At 29.0% G+C, this 25,241-nt stretch overlaps 1 protein-coding gene across 19 annotated transcripts in view; it reads right to left on the bottom strand.

Moving 5' to 3' along the window:
• Positions 1 to 25,241, bottom strand: part of LOC129921182 (sorbin and SH3 domain-containing protein 1) — a 250,507-nt gene that overhangs the window by 28,378 nt on the left and 196,888 nt on the right. Inside the window, exon 1 of one of the 19 annotated variants that reach the window (XM_056002905.1) lies at positions 23,888 to 24,043. The exons of 15 other annotated variants lie outside the window; for them this stretch is intronic. Coding sequence is in view for 1 of the 4 variants with exons in the window: in XM_056002906.1 (XP_055858881.1) it covers positions 12,135 to 12,141 (7 nt within the window). In the remaining 3 variants the exon portion in view is untranslated. Of the gene's footprint in view, positions 1 to 12,134; positions 12,428 to 12,859; positions 13,018 to 23,887; positions 24,044 to 25,241 lie in introns of those variants that run through there. 3 more of the 19 variants (XM_056002908.1, XM_056002907.1, XM_056002906.1) reach the window with 3 other exon arrangements.

The raw sequence follows: 25,241 nt of genomic DNA, 5'->3' as shown, positions 1-25,241 counted from the left end.
TATAACAACAAAACAGTAAACAATTTTGGGGGCTTCTTATTAGATTCTTCTTGATGATTCAAGTTAATTTAATCAAATTCTGATATCGAACAAATAGAAACGTCTTATACAATGGGGCAGAAAACTTTGAAATCTGAATTCAATCAACGAATAGAATTATAGAAAAATATGATACTTTTGATGATCGTAAGTGTAACTTAAATCATTGGAACATTACTTATCAATCACTCATAAAAATGTTTAGTGAAATGATATCTTTCTATTCAGAAAATGTGACAGTAGAAAGTTGGTAGTAAATCCATTTGTATGATTTTGAATATAAGTTTTTTTTTTTTTTTATTTTTAGCAAATTTTTAATATCCAATACTTCTTTTGATTCTTGTTGAATTTATTTATTTTAATTTAAGGTTACTATGGAGTGTCATTTGTCCCACTGTATTTGCCGGTCGTTGAACGTCGACGCTACCCGATAGGTACGTTATCGTATCTGTTATTTTGTTCGTGTAATATTTTATGCGTTCAAGTTACGGTGATTAACACAGGAATGTGAAATATTTTTTTTTATTGTTGTTGTTATTTTTTTTTTGGGGGAATGATAAACATAAGCCCACGAATAAACTTTATATAAATGGGTTAATTTTTGTGTAATCGGAAATCGATTTTTTTTGTATTTTCAATTTTATTTTAACCTGAAATAAAAATGTGTGTACATTAACGTACCTACATAGTTTTTTTTAATTCGATGAATGCAATGGATGGATTGATTGATAATTGATAGCTCGTTACAATTATTTTCAACAACAACAACGACTAAGACCATATGATGTCTCGGAAAGTGATTGAAATACATTTAATTACTTATAAAGTAAAGGTTGCCAGATTGATACTATTTGTGAAATTACAAATAGAATACAAAAGGGAAAAAAATGTTGACAGTAACACAGGCAAATGTAACTGACGTTGCATTTGAATTTATTTTTTTATTACTCAAACAATTCATTACACTATCCCAAAAACTATATTTTTTTCTGAGGAAAAAGTCTATATCAATTTGCATATTGTTTGAATACTCCACTACGGAATAATAAAAATAAATAAATTTTAACATCTTTCTGAGATGATAACAGTATTAATTAAATAGAGAGATATTTATAATGTTTACAAGAAAACAAAAAAAAAAAACAAAACCAACAAAAAATATTTGCAAAAAGATTTAGATTGAAGAAGGTACAAGAGGAAAATGAATTCATGGTGATAATAGAATTAATTAGATGTTGCAAATTTATACACACGGTTGATTTTTATTTATATGAACTAAATGATTTAAACACGCGCAATTAAATAAACATAGACATAAATTTTGCACAAAAGAAGAATTTATGAAGTCTATCTTCACGGAATATTAACCAGATTGAATTATAATAACAACAATACACAGATGTTTTGTATAAATTTATTAATAAAATAAATTTTTTTTAACACTTGTAGTTCAAATATTGTTTAAATGATAAGAAATTACACAAGATTTTTAAATACTGAGATGGACATATTTGTAAATAAGCCGAACGGAAAAACTCTTACAAATACTTGGTGCCAATGTAATACATACGAGGATTTCAAAACTTCGATTACACAGGGCAACACGAAATTTGTGCTTGGGTTGTGACAATAAAATTATGATAGATATATTGATACTCATCTGGAAAATATTTTTTTTTTAATTTGCTTTTGAAGTCAGCTGAGCGATTTCCAGTTTCAAGTAAATCTGTCATTTACAAAAATTGTCGTGCGCAATTTTGGCAAAAACTCGAGAACGTCTTACCCGTTTTGGCTGATTTTTGTTTTGTTTTCTTCATTTTAATGCTGTTCTCATATTTATATTCGGAAAAATAAAAAAAATACTGTATGAACAAAATACTGACTTGCAAAATTCTGTTTTGTAAAATTCTGTACGACAAAATACTGTTGTCGAATTACGGCACACAATTACGATCATACGTTAACGTTTTGAATATTTCTGTCTCTATTTAATTATTTGAAAACGATAGGGACACGTAGCAACCATTCGCTAACGAACGTATGCCGTAATTCGACCCCTGTATTTTCAATTACAGTATTTTTAAAGAAATTTCCTTTGATAAAAAAAACACTAAATACTAGCTTTAAATATAATTATCGACAGTAAAGTTGTAATTTTATACAAACATAATTATTAAAGTAAAAAAGTAAATCAATTCTAGGAATACAAATCAAACTTTTCTTAAACATACAAAATACATTTTACAAATTTTTCAATACGTTTTAGGTATGCAACGTGGTTCAATTCAGATTGTTTTTTTTTTTTTAAATAAGTGTAGTTTTGTTTTCTCTCTCTTTTTTCCGTAGCTCCTAATAAAGTACCTAGATTAATCAGCATTAGAAGCTTGCCTATTTATATAGTTGATCTCTTAGAAATTCATAGTAAACCCTCTTTTAAATATATCTGTATTTCAAAATTCTGTAAAAATGCTGTAAAAAATATCGTTTTGATATTTTTACATTATCAAAACGATATTTTTTACAGCATTTTTACAGAATTTTGATATACAGAATTTTGAAATACAGTATTTTGACCAACCAGAATTTTTCTATACAGAATTTTGACTTTCAGAATTTTGTTCGTACAGCATTTTGCACATACAGAATTTTGACATACAGTATTTTGGCATACAGTATTTTGAATACAGAATTTTGCAACATACAGAATTTCGACCCGCACTTTTGTACATTATCAAAACGATATTTTTTTACAGCATTTTTACAGAATTTTGATATACAGAATTTTGCCGTACAGAATTTTACAAAACAGAATTTTGCAAGTCAGTATTTTGTTCATACAGTATTTTGACGTACAGAATTTTGTATTTACAGTATAATGACGTACAGAATTATGGTCTCACAGTATTTTGACCCTACAGAATTTTGTCGTACAGAATTTTGACAAGCAGAATTATGACCCGCTCCCAATAAAGTGCTTTGACAAAAATGTAGAACTTTAAATTATCTGCATTTTATACCTTAACAGCTTTTTTGTACAATGCTTGACTTATAGCTCATAAGACTCGAGTTAGGCTCACCGGGGTATGAAAATTGTATTTTTGCTCCCAACACTACAAAAGCATATCTTAGGAGGAGAAAGGTTGATTATCTATTGTTTTGGTTTACCATGAACCCAAAAAGTGCAAATTAAACCCAAGCACAAAAAATATTTTTATTTTTGTCGACCTGTGTTATTTGGTAGTTTACTTTTTTTTTTGTTGAAAAAAATAAGAATTATCATTCTTGAAAGAAAAGTTATATTTTATTTTAACTAAAAAATTTGAATGTTATTTCATTTTATTTCTGCCTGTTTTGTTCTTACATTTACACAAATTATAAGAAAGTCTTAATATGCAAATCGAAGCTAACCCACTTTTATTTCCCATTGTTGTATCAACAAATATGGTGCATTTAAGCTAATGGTTAGTAATTATTATAAAATTGAACGATTTTATGAATTCATTTTTCGTAACATGAGTCTGGAAATGTAGATTATTGTGACACAGTGATTTCCAGAAAATTGTAATATCCCTAATTCATGAAAAAAAAAAAAAAAATATCAATTATAGGTTAAGTTCTCAGGTTTTGTGGTTCACCAACATTAAAATTATTTATCTAAGAGTAAACAATACGATCGGTTAATCATTTTGAACTGTACAACCAAATTCAAACGATGTACACTATGGCGTATGAGTAATTTTTTTTTCGTATGAAATTATTACTCCACATTGATTTTGATTGGAATTTATTTTTTTTTGCTTTAACCCAAACTAAATTTGGATAATATACAAATAAGGTATAAGTGATTTGAATTTTCATGCATACAAGAGAATTTTTGTGGCGTTTAAGAGAAACACTGTAATTTCATAGAAAAAAATGTCATGAAATGTAATCAATTTGTTGACTTTGCGCGGAATATTCTTCTGTAGTAGTTTACATTGCCTTCTTTTTCTTGAAGTTATGATTTTTTTTTGTTGAGGAAAAATTTGAAAACTAGTGATTAGCCAAAAAATTTCCACGCTGTGTCAAAAAGCCTAAGGTGAAAGCAAAAAAAACATGTTTTTTGGTATATCTAAAAGACGTGTAATGGAGACATTACCTATTTTAAAATTGATGATCTTGGGTTACAAAGGGTTTAAGTCGAAACAATGCACTCTTCAAATTTTGATGGAGGAAGAATAAACTTTTTACTATATCTATATCTAATTTGAAACACATAAATTCAAATTTATGAATCCAGAAGAACTTGAAATTCTGTGGTGCATTTAATTTGAAAATTGTGTTGTGTCTGTATCGTTGGCGTTGCTTGTATGTAATAGCTATGGAAGTAAATACAAATTATTTTCATCTGCGATAAATTTGATGTTGATTCTTCCAGGTATTTTACATTTTCATAATGCTTCAAGCGACATTTGTAGGGAACCCTCTTTCTCATGATAATATAATTCTTCCTTTATTAATTACCTAAATCTATTAAAAGTATGTTCCTTAAATTAATTTATTTATTCACATGAACTTAATTACTAATTCACATCTGGTAGAAGTGAAACCTTAAAAAAAAAATTTTCTTGCAAAAAAAAAAAGAAAAAATCTACCTATTTTTTATTCTATCTCCTTTAAATACATGTTTTTTATATGACAACCTATATACATTTTATATCATCTGAAAGCTTATTCTTTCAGCTCAAAATATTTATATCATCCATGTCTATACAATATCTACAAAAAGAGCTTATTTTTTTCAAACCAAATCACTTTTCATCAAAAAAGCAAATAAATCAATTTTTAACACCATTAAATATATTTTTTTAAATGACAACCTATAATAGAATTTATATCATCTGAAAGGTTATTTTACCTTTTATATGACATATGAATCATATTTCTACCATGCCTAGAAAAAAAATAAGAATTTTTTAAAGCCAACTATGTCGAAATTTCAAGCTGAGATTACGGTATATCGTCAACAGATCTCCACAGGTGTTTTGAGGTATTTTTCAAGTTTTTCAATTTAAGATTGTGTAACTTGTAGAGTTCGTACAGTTAATTATGATATATCAAATGAAAGGTTATGTTATCAGCATGCGTATTAAAGTTAAATCAAATTTGTATGTGCACTAGATCAAAAGATATAACGTGTGTAGAAAAAAAAAACATCTATTTACCGTTATCTCAGAATTTTTAATATGAAATTAATTGAAGTTTTGTAAATTTATAGTTTATTTAATTACCTATCTAATCTAAAGTACACATTTCATTCATCTATCTATTAAAACAAAAAAGTTATAACAAGTTGAATGTTCGTGTCGCGTTTTCGTTTCATCTTGTTTCAAGTCACTACGATGCTAAAGAAGTTTTCACTTCAAAAAATTACATCAAACAAATGAAATAAAATCACCCAAAACCCTTTCTAATCTAAATTAATTTCTCTGTATAAATCAGAAAAACGTTTATCCTTAAAAAATCCTTATACTCTTCCTTTTAGAACTTTAAAAAAAAAAACACAAAATGAATAAATTTAAACTCAGTAGCAAAAAAAACTTCACAGCTCAGTTGCAGTGAACATTTAGAGAAATATTCGGTCTCAATTTTGTTTTATTATTTTTATTTTTTTGTTTGCTACTTGCAAAATGTAAAAGGCCAAAATTGAAACCCAGAGATAAAAGCACTGAAACATGATGCAAGAATTAAAACAACACCAGCAACAAATAAAATACAAAAATTTAAAAAAAAATATGTCCAAGAGATGGGTCGGAAGAACTTGCTCTTTCCTGAAATCAAAAAAAGTAAAGTCAGTGCATTTTTTCATTCCTAAAATTTGCTATCGAGGAAAAGGCTTTTGGGAAGTTTTAAGTCTTTTTTCCCATAAATAAAAACATAAATCTGAGTCCTTTTCAAGTACAACTTCAACTGAAGACAGAATAATTTTCATATCTATTTCTAGGTTGTTTTTTTTTTTGCCATTCCAAAACATACCCCTTACAAAATATTTCGTATCACAAATGAAAACGCAAAAAAAAAATGTATAAATCCTGCTTCGCCCTAAATTAAACTCGCATTTCATCTATACGTCGAAATTTACATGGCGAAAAATTAAAATGGGAAACAAATAGCTTTGCTAACATTTAGTTTCCCTCCAAACAGAAAAGGTAGTAGGCTTTTTGTGAACCTTTTGCCTCTTTCAACCAAAATCTGAAAACAAAAAAAAAACTATACACCCCTAACAGCACAAAAAAATAACCTGAACTCTGTATTCGGGTGAAAAATTGAAAAACAAAAAACTTTCGATGCAAATTTCATGAAAATGAAAATCGATAGGTATCGGTCCCTGGCGATATATCGTTGAATTTTCCACCAAAAAAATTAAAAAAAAAAAAAAAAAAATACTGCAATACCATACAAGTTCTAGGAGATTTTTATTTTTTTGTTTTGAAAATGTGTGGAACTTTCAAAAGTATAGTTGTTTGATATCAGAGTCAGAATTGTACTCGCATACGTGTACACCTTTTTTTTTGTATATAAATTTTATACCCAAGGGTGGTTTTTATCTTCGTAAAAGATTACGGAATTTTTGTATCATAAGCTTGTCTGCACACAATAATTTGTTAGGGAAAAATATAACAGAAAACCTCTAGTGAATGAAAAATAGGATAACATAAAGGATTAACAGATGAAGATTACATACAACGTCCTTAATACATAAAATCACATGTAAATTTGAATTATGTAACATTACTCAAAACAAAATATTTTGGCTAACTGCGTTCTACTGAGATATGTATCAAATTGTTGAAGGGATTAACCTTTGGCTGAAATATTATAAACAACCTAATAAGGCACTTAGCTTAGATTTGCATATTTTATCGATTTGGCAGCACTCGTGGCAGTGTTGTTTTTTTCCTTGTTTTGTGAAGTTTTTTTTCTATTTATCAAGCAAAAATATGAGAGGTAACATAAATTGTTGCCAATTTGGAGAAATGATGACAGATTAGGCAATTTTTTTGGAAGATATTTTAATGTCAAAATCAACAAAGCCACATTCTGTGTATGTCCTTGGAAATAAGATTTATATTTTTTTGGTGAGTGAGTAGCTAGTCGTTATTGGTCAGTAAAGTTGAAGACAAGATTAATAGAGAGACTTAAAACTTAAAATTAAATGTCTTCTTTATTTTATAAAGCCTGGTACGCTGCTCGCGCTAAATTTTAGTTCCCATACAAATTATCGAAAATTTTTAGCCGAGATAAAATGGATCCCATACAAGTTATCGATAACTTGTATGGGAATTTTATCTCAGCTAAAATTTAGCGCGAACAGCGTACCAGGCTTAAGAGTTAAGGCAGCTCAAAGCTTAAAATAGCTAACGATTTTGAAAACGATAAAAAATGAGTGGCTTAATCAGGGTTTGTTGTTTTTTCAATGAATTTGTTTTCCATTAAAAATTAAAAAAAAAATATTTACTGAGAAAAGTTTGCATTGCAAATAAAAATATTTATTGCAAATGAAAAAAAAAATTATTAAAAAAAAAAAAAAATTAATGAAACTGAAAAATATTTGATGCAAATTAAAATATTTTGCATTAAAAAAATGTTATTGCATCTGAAAAATATTTGCAATGAAAATAAAATTTCTATTGCAAGTAAAAATATCTGGCATTAAAAAAAACTGTATTGCAAATAAAAAAAAAAATTATTTTGAAAAAAAAAATTAATGGAACTGAAAAATGTTATTGCATCGGAAAAATATTTGCAATGAAAATAAAATTTCTATTGCAAGTAAAAATATCTGGCATTAAGAAAACTGTATTGCAAATAAAAAAAAAATTATTTTGAAAAAAAAAATTAATGGAACTGAAAAATATTTGATGCAAATAAAAATATTTTGCATTAAAAAAAATGTTATTGCATCTGAAAAATATTTGCAATGAAAATAAAATTTCTGTTTCAAGTAAAAATATCTGGCATTAAAAAAAAAAAACTGTATTGCAAATGAAAACTTTTCTGCAATGAAAAAAAAAAAAAAAAAATCAATAAAAAAGTGTGCATTAAATATATGTATATTTTTTTAAATATTCGTCGAATATCTTACAACTTTGACTATTTGACCATAAATTAGCTATTTCAACTATATTATTGAAATTTATGTAAGGCCAAACAGTCAAAATTGTTAGAAATTCGACGAATATTAAAAAAAAAATTTAATGCGCACATTTTGCATTGAATGTTTTTTTTTTTCAATGCAGAACATTTTTTATTTGCAACATAATGCAACGTAGATATTTTTATTTGCAATAAAATTTTATTTTCAATGAGAATATTTTTCAGGTGCAAAACATTTTTTTTTAATGCAAAATATTTTTAGTTGCAATACAAATTTTTTTTAATGAAAATATTTTTCAGTTGAAATATCTACATTCTTTTTAATGCTATTTTTTTCAGTTACATCAAATATTTTTTTTTTAAGCATAATTTTTTAAATTCATATTTTTACAACCCTAAAAAAATTTTCTTATTATAATTGAAGTGATTTAAATCCAATTGTTACTGTTTGGGATACACTGTTTTTTATAAGAGGTAAAAAATAGCATTTTAAGCCACCGACCGGACACCTATAAAGTTCCATAAATATTAATTAAATTATTGACATGCATGATGCATAAACATTTATAAGATTATTTCTTTTAAGATAAAAAGAACATTTCAAGTTGATAATTTTAAATTCTTTAACTTGTTTTGTTTTTTGTTCAATAAATTAAGACTTTAATTCGCGCGTTTCAACAACAAAATGTGAATAAGAGGAAAAAAAAAACATTCACTTGAGATTATTGTTTGAAAAAGAAAAAAACAAAAATTGTTTGCATATTTTATACAACAATTCAAAGCAGTTTATAAAATGCAATTGAATGCAAAACAATGTATACAGTATACACCAATTAATAAACTGGACCATACACATAGAGGGCAACCAACAGCATCATATATATTGAAATCAGTCGTCTTGTCTAGGAGTGCCACTGTAAGCCATTTTATGCATATAGTACATTTGTTTTTGATTTTTTTTTTCAATTTTTAATTATAACCAAATGCCCTAGAAAGAGATTGCAAATTTTAATTATGCAACATACAACAAGTGCTGCATCGTTAAAAAAATAAAATATATCGTGAGAGTAAAATCTTACATAATTCAACTAAGGTAGCGCCAAGGGAGTACATACATACGTATTGTAATAATTAATAAATTACTACAATGATAAACAACTTCCTTATAGTCAGAGAGTTAAATCTATATTTTTAACCAACATCATATTTAAAATAAAAATTAAAATAATGAAACGAGAAAGCTTCCGATCTTTTAAGTGGGTTACGATAGATCACATACACACATTTTAGTTCAAAATTGTTTCAAAAACCCTCCTATTTCGAAAATTTTGTTGGAAGATTGAAAAAAAGATTCCTTTATTATTATTTCACCTCTTAAATTGGACATTACCTCTATAAGAGATAAGAGAATCTTCTTCTACCACTTGATTGAAAATCAGTTTTTCGTGTGCAATCATTGAGTCTTGAATCACTTTTCAGAAAACAAATGTCGAAAGAGTTATTATTAGCAGATATAAGTGATGGACAAATATGATGATGTCCTAAGAAGACGAAACGCGTAGGCTTACTTATGAGAAAATAGTCTGCAACCTCCAACAAAAAAGCTAAAACTAAAAGTTCTAGATAATTTAGTAATCTTAGGTCCAATTTATTCACACTCCATTAAATTTAAAGTCGCCATTAAAAAAGGGAAATTTTAAAATTTGTATGCGATTTGACAGTTTTATAATTTTTAATGGAGCCTTTAAAAATAATGGAGAGTGAATAAATTGGGCCTTAGTATTTTAAATTAAATTATTTGAGAAGAAAATAGTTCGAATTTTATGAAAATGTACATTTTTAAGTATCTCAAATTACATGGACCAAAAATATTTTGAAAGGTAAGATTCGGTGTGCTAAATCCTACAATTTTTTAAGACTCAATATCGCTTTTTCAGAAAAACAACCTTTTTCATATGACAGATAAACGTTAGTTTAGGTCATAGAAAAAAATGCATTTAACCCTTGTGGAAACCTCCCAAAACTCATAGCTCGGTACGAGGTTAGACACATATAGACAGAATTCTGGGAACCACTTGATTTGATATCTCGACTTTAATTTTTTTCAACGAATCTTCAATTTAGGCCAAGTTTGGAACGAATTAGTGTTTCCTGTACAAATTTTCAAGTTTTTGAACTCAAAAAATATTATTTTTGATTTCCAAAAATTAAAAATTTAATGAAATTTGTAAGGTTTAGTGCTTCTTCTTTAGCTAAGTTAGAAGTTTTTCAGCAATAATTAAAATTGCCAAACATTTTAAACTTGCAAAACAAATTTAAAAATTTTGCTGATCACAGAAAAACTATTCTATAGCAAAAGAAAATTTTTTTCCAACAGTCAAAACATGACATACATTTATATTTGTTTTTAAGAGTAAAAGGCTGAAGCTATCCTCAATTTAATTTCATTCGATTTGAAAAACAAATTTCACACTAAGTGACAAAAAATGACTCGAAGCATTTATTTGCCAAAAATTCGTTTGAGTATAATTTGTCATCGATTAATGTATATTTAGTGTCTAAGTTGGAAAAAAATTATATATAAGAAGAAATTACATTTTGAAAATGTCTTGATCGTTGTTGTTTGGGCAAAAGTACTTTTTGATGCCTAATTAGGGCAGTGAATTTTGAAAAAATATATGAAAATTTTTATCAATATATTTTCATATATGAATGGTTATACTTTAATCTATATAAAAAATAACTTTTGCATCGATGTTTTGAGTAATATTTCTATATTTATGACAGTTTAAACACAAAGTGATCAAAACTAAACAACTGCTTTACTTTACTGCAAATTTCAGTTTATTTGTAAAATCTCTGATATTCCTATTTGAAACTATAGGAACAACGTAAGTCTCCTATGAAGTTAAATCACAGAAAAATTAATTTAAATTAAATATTCTTAATAGTTTATTACCAAAAATCATCTTTCAAACTTTAAATACCACTGCGTTACCATGATAAAACACAATGTAGACAATTCGATTCAAATTTGGGTTTCAAACTTGTAAAAGTAAATAAAGTTAATTTTATAATTCAATATAGTTTTTCTACTAATTTGTACTTTTTCTTCAGGAAAAATGAAATTCAAAAACAGGGACATTTTTTTAGGCACTAAATAGCATTTTGGCCCTTATACAGAGTTTGATAAATTATTAGGATATATCTGTTGCTACAGGAAACACTGATGGATGTTCTATGTTCATATACTTTAAGTAATTTGTATCATGAAAGGAAAATATAGATTGTGTATTGTTTTTATAAAAATCAGTTAACTTAACGAAGAACTTTAAAAAAAAGAACAAAACTCAAAAAACCTTCGAAAGTCTATGATTGATATTCGAGTTGATGGAGCAATTTTGAATACCGAGACGACATATGATTCTCAGCATGCCACTGTTACTTCGTTATCATCAAATTTTCACAAGTCTTTACTTATTAAAAAAAAATGTTATACTTGAAGCTTCACAACTTTCAAAATATACTTCATTTATTTATTTATTTAAATTTACATTTGTCACCAAAATCATTATGCTGTTATTGCTATATTGTCAGTACCGTGGCTTCTATGACTTTTTAGTGATATTATTAGACGATAATGACGTAGCTATTATATTTAACACAATTACCGACATTAATTTTTTCTTAATGACCTTAAACCGAATATAATGACAACATTTAAATCTCATATATCTTTCTTATTTGCAACGTTGTCTCCTAAACTATTATTTATTCCTAATATCTGTCCCTAATTTAACAAAGCGGAAAGAAAAAAACAACCACAAACCAAAAAACCACAAAATCTAATCAATAAAATTCACTTGCATATTGACTCAACATCCAGAGAGATAAATTTACTAAGAAAAAAAAAAAAACATTTTCAAAATAAAAAAAAATCCACACTTGACTAAATTTACCATTCATATTTGTTATTTGATAGGATTTATCTCTATTGTATTTCTTCCAGGTTACAAAATTGCTTATTATTTTTTTTTTATGGTTTCACTTAAGAAAACAAAAGTTATTGACACTTTTATCACTTTCACTAAGATTTATTATTATCTCTTTATTTTATTTGTAATTACATAAAATTCATACTCGACGAACAACTATAGACGATATGATGTCGCGTCTTCGTGTTAATCTGTTAAACTGATCAACAACGCAGCTATCGATCTTAACTGTGAGTCGAAGATACAAAAAAGTATATCTAATAGATACAAAAAAAGCAAACTTGTATAATCACAAATTAAGATTCGCCACTACACAACACTATACATCCCCCAACAAGTCTAACAAATCAACAAGTCAAAACTGACTATATGACTACGACACGACGACGACGGATAACCGACAACCGCCAACAACACACAACACAAAACACGGTCTCTGCCTAATCACTTTGGTATGCCAAAAGCAGCAAAATGTAAACAAAAATTAATAAGTAAACAAATTCAAATTCACTTAACGTGTTGTGTGTACGTCGAGCTAAACGTTACGAGTACGGGTACCCTACCCAACCCAGCCCCTTTTGACGATGTGGAATATCTTTGGCCGTTTTCAAGTTCCAAATGGTAGTCTCTCTTGTCTGTCCGTCAAGTTTTCACTTAGTTTTTTTCTTTTTGGTAATTTTTATACCTACACAAATATTTTCATACCTAAAGGTACCTTATAGAAGGCCTATAGGAGGTATAAAGTCGTTAACACTTTTTTTTTAGTTTAGCTTGCGCACAACTCTAACCGCACATTACAAGTGAAACTGATGAGTGCAATTGCAAATATATGCGCGAGCAGACTTCAACTAAAACTAACTAACAGATAGATATTTTAACGGAGACCGAGACTATGAGATATTCGCTAGCATCGAGGAATTGGCGTGATATCGTCTCGTCTTTTTTTAACCAAGCTTGTATGTGTCCCCACTTTTTTTTTTGTTTTGTTTTTTTTGTTTTTACTCAATGAATCTTGTCTTGGTTAGATGCAAAATGAACGAGGTCTCTATACTAGCTGGGGCTCTCTGTCAATTTGCAGGGGATATCCCAACTAATTGCCAAATGAATGACGACATAAAAGGCAGGGGCGGATTTAATCACAAATTATTTTTGATATAATTTTGAATCGGTACTTTACATTGTCGAAAAAGTTTCTTGAATTTTTTTTACCGAAAATCCAACTTTAATGTTGACGGAATTCGATAAAGCGGTTTTGTTTTGAATGAATAGTCCGTATTAGTAGGGCCCCTCGACAATAAGGCCCATTTCACAAACGATCGGCGACCGGTTAATCGGTGCGGTGTGGAATCCCCCATAAGAAAATGTTAATACATGTAGAAAAAAGACCACCTGTGGCTTCCATTTTGTTTTAATTAAAAAAAGATGACTTTCCGCTTAAATTAAGTGGAATTCTTTTAAGTTTGCTCATTCAAGAAATTAAGATTTTTCTTATTTTGTCAAAAAACCATGCAAAAATCCGCTTAATTTATTGCGGAAGACATCTTGTCAAAAAAACCATGCAAAAATCATCTTAATTTAATGCGGAATCTGCTTAACTTAAAACGGAAGTCATCTTGTCAAAAAAAAACATGCGATAATCCGCTTAATACATTGCGGAATACGTTTAATTTAAGACGGAAGTTATCTCATCAAGAAACCATGCAAAAATCCGCTTCATTTAATACGGATTCCGCTTAATTTAAAACGGAAGACATCTTATCAAAAAACCATTTAAAAATCCGCTTAATTTAATGCGGAATCTGCTTAATTTACTTCGGAATCTGCTTAACTAAATTAAGTCATCTTATCAAAAAAAACATGCAAAAATCCTCTTAATACATTGCGGAATACGCTTAATTTAAGACGGAAGTCATTGCGTCAAAAAAACATGCAAAAATCCGCTTAATTTAATAGGGATTCCGCTTAATTTAAAACGGAAGTCATCTTGTCATAAAACCATACAAAAATCCGATTCAATTTATTCGGAAATCGCTTAATTTAAGTCGGAATACATCTTATCAAAAAACCATGCAAAAATCCGCTTAATTTAATGTGGAATCGGCTTAATTTAAAACGGAAGTCATCTTGCCAAAAAACCATGAAAAAATCGGATTCTTCCGTCTTAAATTAAGCATAAAATCATCTTATTTTTATGTGGAAACATTTTAATTAAAAAAAAAAAAATTGGAACCCACTGGGGATCGATTCTACAGAATTTTAAAGGATTCCACTTATTTTAGGCGGAAATCGTATTGTTTTAAGCGGGTTGGATTTGGTGGGCATCATCTTATTTAAGGTGCCCTTTTTTTCTTCGTGCAATAGCCGGGTATTCGGTGACGATGACGTTTGTGCAGTTCCCGGCTGTGAATGAAATAGGCCTAAAAAAGTTCAATCCATCAATGAATTGAACCGAGAGCGGCTTATCCGCTTTTATTTTTATTTTTTTTTTATTTTCCGACTGTGCCTTGTGTGTGATGATGATAAAAAAAAAGTAATTGTAACCCACAAATCAGCCGGATGACTTGACTTGGAATTGGAATTGAGAGTCGAGGCTTTTCATTCTTAACTGTTTAATTGCGCACATAATTCCGTGGAAAGTGGAAACGGCTAAGTGCGTTGCCATCATCCGTTTTGACCAGAAGCAGTTATAAACTACGATCGTAGCCAATTTAAAAAAAAAAAAACTCGAACTAACCTCCAAGCACTCTCTCACATTATTATTATTATTATATGGGCTTATTTTTTGGTTTAAGCTTGTTACTTGTGGCTTAAACGAATATAGTGAGATCAGTTTTTGGTATTATGTGGTGTGTTGTATAGGTACGTGAGACTATTATGAATATATGCCGGTGTCGCTGTCGTTGCGCCGGGCAGGTGAAATTATCTTTTTATCATTTAGTTTTCTTATAAAAGGTAAATAATTGTGCGCAAGTGTGCACTTTTTTTTGCCTGTTGATGTCGTTTTTTATAATTTTGTTGGAAAAAAGATTGTAGCTAGTAAAAGTATGAATGCGCCAACCGACACACAGCTGGGGGTTTATGGATTTTTTTTTATATAGTTGTTGTTGTTTGTAGATTGCAATATGTGTTGTTTCTTGAAGATTGTTTAATGTGAATGAACGTTGGAAAAGCTAGGGCGGAGTATGAGTAAATAAAAATATTGAGTTCTTGAAAAAAAGAGGTCTACTCTGGTCTGGTCTTCCTGTGTCTAATGAAATCGAGAAAGTTGTTGAGTTGTAATTTTTATATTACAGAGCAATGTTCGTGGGTATATCAGTTTCTTTGGAAGATTTATTTAACTTTTTTTATTTTGTCTTTTAATGAGTAATGTCGGTTATGAATGAGATAAACTTTAAGGTGGGGTCAGACACTTGACCGACTAAGACTAGCCTTTTCCAAATAAAGGGAGGAGGCTTTGGTTCAGTAAATATAAGACTTTATGTATTGAAACAATGAACATGTCAATATTTAGTCATTATGAAACATTAAAAACGTGTTCTTAGATCAGAACTGCTCAATCTTGGCAGAGGGAATTTTTTTTAAAGGGATAATTGAACAAAATTTTGAAAAGCATATACTTATTTCAATCGAAACTAAATTCTTGCACGGTCAATTGTTCTCATTTTCAAATTTTATTTTAAATTTCTTAGGCGGGGTAAAAGGTAAGTTATAATTTATCTATTGTCAAAATCGAATATATAGAATTTATTTGCATATACCTACTTTTTTAAATATGTAGTAAAGTGCATTGGTATAAAAGTTTGTACATCATTTAATTTTCTGCTTATTGAAAAATCAAGCCTTAAATTAAAAACTTAAAAAAATCAAAAATAGAAAAAAAAACCTTTGCTTGTTTAAAATACTTTAATATCAAATTTATCAGTTAAAAGCCAGAATTATTTTTTAGGATCAAAAATAAAATTAAAACAGAATTTTTTTTCAAAAACATTTTGGTAAAAATAAAAACTTTCCCTTACGGACAGCCCATAGTCAGCTCAGGAGAAGCCACCATTTATTTTCGTAATTCCAACTTTAGCCACAAGCTTAAACGGATTTGTATTATTTCGCTAAATAACCACAAAGTTAAAAAACAATAAAAAAATGTCTGAGTTGCTTGCTTTTTCATTGCAAGAATTTTTCTTTTTAAACTTTTCTTAATTTACCAAGGGAATTCCAATAAATTTCATAAGTTTTTTTTCTTATGTTAGGGAAAAAAATCAATGACATCTTACTCTCGTTTCGAAGATAAAAGAGCATGTTTTAATACTTATATTTCAAAAACGTGGCGACTATTTGAAAATTATTAGGTTCAACGAAAAATTAAACATTCAGTTTTTTGAACATTGTGTGTAGATCAAAATATAAATGGCAACGCTAAAAAGTCAATACTTTTATAGAAACTTATAGGAAAGCTGTCAAAATTTTGGCTAATATAAAAAAACGTAATCAAATAAATAGCATTATAATAAGTGGAGTAACTAAAAAAAATATAAGGGAGTAAGGGACAATCTTCCATCGTTTAAGCGATAAATGCAATTTTCTCACAATCTGACTTCAAACACAAAAAAAAAATATTATGAAAACAACGGCAACACCTACAATATTTTAAAATTAATTTTTAAAAAACCAGTAGCTCATTCTTATCTCTTAAATTTAAAATCACTAAATTTAATTAAGAGTTTTTGAAAAAATGGTCAGAATTAAAAAAAAAAAAATATTAAAAAAATTTAAAATGACTTTTTTCCAAACTTTTTCTAATAAAATATGAATTTATATTAAAAAAAATTTTGGCCATAAATATTATCAGTTGAATTTCGAAGCAGAAAAAGTAATATATATCACACTTTTGAAAAAAAAATTAAAAATTACTTCAATTTCAATGGGTTTTTTTTTGTGATAAGAACTGAATTTTTGCATTGAAATAAATGATTTTATTTTGGCAAATAAGAACTTTATACTGTTGCTATTTAACTTTCAACAATAAGGGCTGTTGATTAATATAAAATAACTTTATATTTAAATGTTGAACTTTAGGAAAAAAAAATAAGTTAAATTTATTTTCAAAACTTCTATACCTATATTAAAAAAAAGTTCTTCCAAAATGAAATACTTTTTATTTTTTTTTTTATAAACAGTAATACATATTGACATTTCCTTTTATAATTTCAAATCATAATAAATGTGGCCTAAAAAATTTGAAAAATAAATGCATTTTATATTACGAAAAAGTTTTAAAAACGACATGTTAAAATTTTTTCAATAATTTTTTTTTCAAAAATCTGAGTTCAATTAAAATTCTTTCAAAAGCCCTTCATTCATTTAACTTAATTTTAATTTTACAAATGTGACTAAGCTTCTAGCATTTTTAAAATGTATATTAAAATATTGTAGGTGTTTTTTTTTAAGTCAATTAATAAGAAAGTTGCATCTATCGCTTGAACGGTGGAAGATTGTCCCTCACTCCCTTATATTGTTTTTTTTTTTAATTTCGTAGACAATTTATTAGCATCAATTTATTTATGAAATTTTAGAAAAATTTTTGAAAACTAAATTCACAAAAATCTTCAATTAAATTTAAAAAATCAAAACGCCAACACCAGCAATTTTTAATCTATAGACTTTAAAGTATTTTTAATTACCGACGCACAGTGTGGCCGATATGGTAGGAAAAGTTGGCAAAAATTATTTTTGTTCGTTTTTAAGTTTGTTATGGGTAAAAATACTATAATAAAGTACAAAACTAAGACAACTCTTGTGTTTCTATGAAAAATTATTAAAAACGCACATAACTAAGAAGGTATCTGTTATCTTTAGCTTTGAAGTTGTTTGAGAAGGAAAATTGTTATTTAATATTTCAATACTTTGAATTTACTGGTTTTATTATTTAAATAAGGTTTTTCTTACAAAATATAGTTTTATCGCTCAAAGATTTTTGACTCATTAATTGGGTTAACAAAATCTTCTTAATCAAAAAATACACTGGTCAACAAAATTCAACTTTTTTTGTCCAAAGAACCAAAATATACTTTTCTGAAGGATTTAGAAATACTGAACTCGAATACACATTCAGAAATATTCTTTTAGCTTTCGTTTTTTTTTTTTTTAAATATTAGCGTTATAAAATGCAAAAACAAAACACTTATTTTGAATGTTTTTGAGGTTATGCTAATTGTGGTTTATTATTTCAGCATAGTTTGACGCCGTGATCTGTTTTCCTTCTTCAAACACTGTTTAAATCTTTCCGATCTTATTTTATGCAAAAGATATCTCAAGATGAGTTTCTATTTTGTTGATCAAGACTATTTTCTTAAATTTTTAGCCAGCATGCTAACCGTACACACTCTCAGTTGTGGCTAATAGAATAATTCTGACTATGGATACGAGTTCAGAATCTCTTACACCTTCAGAAAAGTATAATTAGGTCCTTGTGTCAAAAATCTAGATGACCGGTATTGTTAGCACTGCCGGAATCTGAGAAATATATACAAAAAATGGTTATTTTTAGATAACTTCACATAGTGTTTACTCAAAAAGGGGCAAACATGGGCATCATTTTTTTAATTGACACGAAAGATGACACTCTCATCAATAAAGGGACACCAAAAACAAAGTGCCACTTCACATCGTTATGAACTTTTTCTCAAGGAATTTGTATGATGCACACAAAACACGAATGATCTTAAAGACATCGAATTCGAAAAATTATTTCAAACAAACTACACACTCATAATTCAAAAGAGAAATGAGAATCTAAAGCTTTCCTTTTGCTTGTTATTCCATAGTTATTTCAAATTTATATCTTTTGTTTTAACGAAATAGCCTTAAAAAATGGGAGCTAAAAAAAAGTTAAATAACGAATAATTTCGTCAATGGTGACATTTTAAAGTGTAGTTACTCTCCCCGTTAGGCTAAAATCGTGGAATAAAAACTGGTTTTGTGTAGCCTATTAATCCCTCTATTAAAGTAAATTTGTATTTGGCAATTTCGGTACAAATTAAAAATATCTATTTTTGCCAGCTTTTGATACCATTGGCCACACTGTGCGACGTTTGAAAAAAAAAAATCATCAAAATCAGAGCTGTTCGGCTGGGTTCCCTAATATTGCCAATTTTTAAGCTTTAGTTACTCTACTATATATGTACTAAATAATATGACTCTTAGATTGTGTTTTATGGATTTCGAACATTTAGTGTTTTTGAATTGTTTGATATTTAATATAGTTAAAGCTAAAAATTTAACCTTTTATACTGTTAAAAAAAATGTATCGCATATGGCCGCCATTTTGAATAAAGTAAAAGTTAGTTAGTTTTTTCTTATTCGCCACAGTATAATTCTTCAGTATATCAATTTCATCACTTTTCGTCAAGATTTGGTAGCTTTCGATATGGTTGTAATGTTCGCCTTGATGTTAGTGAGTTAGTCACTTTGGATTTTTCTTAAAAAATAACTAAAATTCCTATATTGCATGCTAAAAACTTGACTCCTTTTAAATACATAATTTGGTTTTTAATAAATTGATATTGATTTGTATATCTTAGCTTTGTTCACTTTTTGTGCAACCCTTTTTTTAGTTTTGTTTGTAGCAAAGTTTTCTCACCGGAGTTCAAAGACATAAATAATTCCGACCATATGAGATAGTTGTAGTTGATAATGAAATGTTTCCAAACTGTTTGCAACTCTGTGTGGAAAACATTGAAAATCAATCAAAAGTGTTAAACTATCCCACAAAATGCAATCTTCCGTTCAAAACTTTTACGATGTGTTAAAAAGCTTTCTCAAAATCATGATTGCACATCTAACCTACTTCCTTATATACGCAATTGTTAAAAAGACTTAAAAAGAAAACTCCTTGACTTTATCACTTCCTAAAGTGTTACACACTCGGAAGCACTCAATTCCTTGTGTCTGCTTCTGGATGTCTGATGTCTTGTCAAACTTAATTCTTTGTCTACATGGTTCAAGAGGAAATCTACTTGAGTAAATCACAGATCTTCAGATTTCATTATGCAAACAATTTAGGGTTTAACTTTCTGCAAATATATATCAAAGAAAGGCATACAAAATAAAAAAAAAAAAAGAATCTCCTTCAATTCCAATTCAATTCAATGGAATGTGTGTAAGAAATGAAAGATACTTCTTCTTTTTCTGCTTCCTTGAAGAAGAATAGTCGCTTCGATGAAATCTTCGCACAGAGAAGAGCCATTACTATATCATAGCATCTCGGATGAATGTCCCCTTTCTCATGGTTTTCTTCCCATCATGATTATCATCATCATTATCATCATCGATATCCAATATCAGATGTCAGAAATGTCTTTGATTAAATTTTCCATTGTGTCAAGATACGAAAGTGTAGAAGAGAGGATGAAATGGAGAAAGACACTAATAATAATTGTCATGAGAATCACCTCCATGGTTTAGGATTCATATCGTTTCCAAAAGGGATTTCCTTCAACCTCCTCCACTCACTCTAAGCCACATATTTTGATGATATCGTCATTCATATTCTTGTGTAATGTGATGAGATGGGATGAAAACGAACATGACGAAACGAAGCTTTGAATTGATATTCCTTAGATGGAACAGAAGGCTAATGCTGCTAAACTGGTAAGAAATGATGGAGAATTCACAATTGAATTGGGTAAAATGCATGATGAAATTATCATTATCATCATCATTGTTAGTTATGTATGTTGTCTACGGGTATTAAATTCAGCATGACCATGACCAATAGAGAGTTAAGGTCAAGCACGTTTGATATGGTCGATAGCTTTCGTGTAGACGTTTTCTATCTTTCTTCTTTTCTTACCAATTTTACCATTTACCATTTGAGAATTGAATGTGAACTCGAGTTTAACGTTTGATGAGAAAGTTAATTTAGGTAATGAGAATGGAGAATTGGTTAAATGAAGAAGAAACAAAATTGGCTTATTTTCTTTTAAATTATTAAATTTGTACGATTTATTTCACTAAGTTGGTATTTTTCATTTGAACTTGTGAGAGAGGTTATGAAATCGTAAGCTCCTTTGAAACGGCTGGACTGATTTTTATGAAATTTTGTACACATATCGGGTAGGTCTGAGAATCGGCCAAAATCTATTTTTCATACCTCTAAATTGTTAGGGTGGTCCAGCCAAATTTTTTTATATCTTCTTGGAACAATCTTTTCGAAATTTTTTGTGTATGTCTGGAGGTCTGAGAATCGGCCATTCGAGCAACATGAATTTTCATATGATAAAATGGTTAGGGTGGTCCAACAAAAAATTTTCTATATTTTTTTGGAATGATTTTTATGAAATTTTGTAGGTATATCGGGTAAGTTTAAGAATCGGCCAACATCTTTTTTCATACCACTAAATGGTTAGGGTGGTCCACTCCAATTTTTTTGAACGATTTTTTCAAGTCCTGGCTTTATTTTTTTTTTTCAAGGGGTATAAAAAAGTTAGTTTTCCAATTCATATGAATAGCCTAAATTCGTAATATTTCATATTCTAAATACAGAAACTTTAATCCTACAAACATCAATATTGATAATGCGATCAATAGAACTCAAAAAACACATTCTTTTATTTATAAAGACCTACCGATTTAACCGATTGTGACCACCACCGGGTCAACTAGTATTCTATAAAAGTTTTGATTTTATCGTTAACAAGTTAATCTTGTTCTTAATGTTTCTCTGAAAATGATGTTTTGACTTTGTAATTTTTGTTAAGTAACCGTTTTATGTATTAGGTACTTACTTTGTCGGACACTTTGTGGCAGAACAAAAAAAAATCTCATGAATTTTAGCTAATTAAATGCTAATTTGTTGCTCAAACAAAAAATTTGTTGGTTGCATGGTTTTTTTGTTTTGCGATTTTCCGCCAAAATAAGTCTAAAGTTTAGCGGACAAAATCTAAAATTATTAAAAACAATAGGTTTGGCTAAGATGCAAATTTGAAGCCATACACTTAATTTTAATAGCCTCAACAGTTTTTTTTTTTTTCAAAGTTTCGCTAAAATAAGATTAAAGTAAGGTTTGACATTCTATAATTTTTTCTAATGGGATACACCATAAAGAAAATTTCACGTTAGAACCGGGAGACTAAGGAGTTCATCTAAAAATTAAAATTGGTTCTCAACAATGTCAACCGTATGGCTGATATCCAACTGCATATCCCGGATAAAGGCTTTTGTTAAGTTATCAGCAGAAAAATAAAAAAAGACGATAAAATTGTTTGTTGTTTTTTTACCCAAAAATTTTTATTTGAAAATTGTTAATCCATTTGATTCTTTAAAATTAGATAAATGTAAGAAATATCTGTTTGATAAATTAAAAACGAAATTTGTTGTATGTCTAAAAACTGAATTATTAGCTTATGCAATAAAGCACATCGACATAATCTAGCTGGTAGAAACAGGCATGTGTATTTGTGCCAGCTTCGTCAAGTTAAACAGTGAAAGTAATTAGTTATTACAGCGTTTGCACATTGTATGCTAATTAAATAGATATTTTTGCAAATCAAATTCACCTTCTTTTAGCAAATGAATTTTAAAAAAAATTTTTTTTTTCTTTATTTCCATCATGTCAATTGTCAAATTTAAAAGATTTAAAAGATCTTAGAAGTTTTTTCAAAACATCAATGTCATATACATATTTAGGTATACAAATTTTATTGAATAAAGCTATTTAGAAATGTCTTAAAAATATTTTGAAAAGTTTGAATTGATCATCTGTGATTTCCAGTCCAACAAGAATGCTTATCAAGCTTCGGGAGAGCCATCAATTGTACACGAAAAAAGACTACCTAAAAATGAGCTGTTTCCACATTAAATTAAGTTGAATTCTGCATGGTTTTTTGCCAAGATGACTTCCGTCTTAAATTAAGCATACAAATCTTTTTAATTTCTTGAATGCGCAAATAAAGCCAAAAGATAAAAATTCACATTAGAATTAGCAGAATTCAAGTGGATTCCACTTATTTTAAGCGGAAATCGTATTGTTTTTCTTTTTAGAAGGTGTGATTTAAGGTGGTTATCATCTTATTTTAAGATGACCTTTTTTCTCAATGTTGGGATTCTTTTTTTGAAAAGCTAAAGGCAAATGAAACTTTACTTAATTTGATTTTTCTTCCCATTTTAATGTTCAGTCAATAAATGCATTCAAAATGAAATTTTAGTTGAAACCAGTTGAGTAGTTTTAGAAAAAAAAAATTAAACTGTAAAACATTTTTAGGAAAAGTAACACCAGCAAAATTACACCCAATCTTCGGGTCGAAAATATTATTTCTCAACAAAATCTGGTAAACCTTAGCGGAAACTGGTTGATAAGTTAGTAATTTTGTTTTGTTGAAATAAGTTAAAGCCGAAAACTGGTTAAAATGCATCTAAAACTAGAAAAACTCTTCCGAAACTGGAAAATTTTGGAATAAACTTCTAAAAATCGATTCAAACTAGTAAATTTCAACTGAAATTGTTTAATGTGAAAAATATTCACTCAGTTTCCAAATCAACTTTTATGTACTTAACCCCATGAATATTATACAAACGTTTTAATTGCTCTATTATCGATTTTCTAAACCAAATGCATATACTCTATTGATGTTAAATAAACTCTTGACATCCTTGTATCAAAATCAAAATTCCACCCTTATAATTAATTAACTATGTGTATGTACTCTGTAGTGTATACTAACTTGATCTCCTTGTTCCATAAACAATTGGTATAGCAGCTTCAATTGCATGCTTATTAGCCAAATAAGCATTCCTTTCATGTGGCGATGGTGTATAAGGTAAACCGTGTGCAGTTGTCCGTATAATATAATTATTATGATTCTCTGATGCTACCGCACTAGTAGCACTATTATATTTTGTTGTGGCAATACCATCACTACCGTTATCACTAAAACTACCACTTGCACCACTATTGTCACGACTGATCCACAAAATTTTACCACAATTAGCAATATCACAATCATAGCCGCCTCCGGTACCGTTCCCAACTCCGCCGCCGCCGCCGCCACGAAATCTCCTTTGATTTGTTGCCGTTGTTGCTGCTGTTGTTGGCATATTATATTCGTTTGCAACACCAACACCAACACCACCGCCAGCTCCAACACCTTTGTCAGAGTAATTATTATAGGAGCTACCACCAACAACGCCACCGCCGCCAATACCGCTATCACCATTCGAAGTATTCAAAAGATTGCTGCAACTTCGATGATGCATCGGCTTTGGGGTTTTTCGATGGTGGTGATGATGTTGATGCTTCGTTTGAGGTATCAAACTACTCTCATGGTGCACTTGCTGCTGTTGTGGTGCAACACTGGCCCTTCGATTCAATGTGCCCAAACTCCGACTATGGCTCATTGAGCTACCACCACCAATGCCAACGTTAACGCCAACACCATTCATGATGGTGCCATTTCGATTTTGATAAATCTGTGTATTGTTGTTGTCATCCAATGGATGCTGCTGCTTGCTGCTGTGATGCCAATAGTTTTTGCTAGTGGCTCCACCGATAGTGGCACTCTGGTGATGGTGATCAATGTCAATGCCACTTTCAACAATACTACCATTACTGCCGCCGCCTCCTTCGTCGTAATACTCCTGATATGATTTTGGATTGGTATAGAACGATGCTGGGATGTAGTCAGAGTTTGGGAAACTTTTTCGATACATTGTATTTTTTTGTTTAGATTCGTAAAAGATTAATTCGCTTCGAGGCGAATGTAATTTGGCGAATCAGTTAGAAGCGAAAAAAAAAAAATAATAAAACCGCGATGCGACCGCACTGATTTCTCAATCCAGATTGTAAGAGACCGCGACTTGAATGGAATGAAAGTTGAAAACAAAACCGTCAATAGTTAAGTCTGTTTTTTCTATCTTTTTTACGTTGAATCTAGATACTTCTTTGTTTTTTTTTTGTCTATTTCTTCACCTGACGGTTGTTAGTTGTAGTTTGGTTTGAAGTAGAAGACAAAAATTCTTAACTCTTCCGCCAAGACAATTGTCTTGTTGGTAACTAATACTACACTTGCTTTGCGGTTA

Source organism: Episyrphus balteatus, chromosome 1 (assembly GCF_945859705.1).
Source record: "Episyrphus balteatus chromosome 1, idEpiBalt1.1, whole genome shotgun sequence".
Classification (NCBI taxonomy): domain Eukaryota; kingdom Metazoa; phylum Arthropoda; class Insecta; order Diptera; family Syrphidae; genus Episyrphus; species Episyrphus balteatus.
The sequence above is the reverse complement of the archived record's forward strand: the minus strand, read 5'-3'. Positions and strand labels throughout refer to the sequence as shown.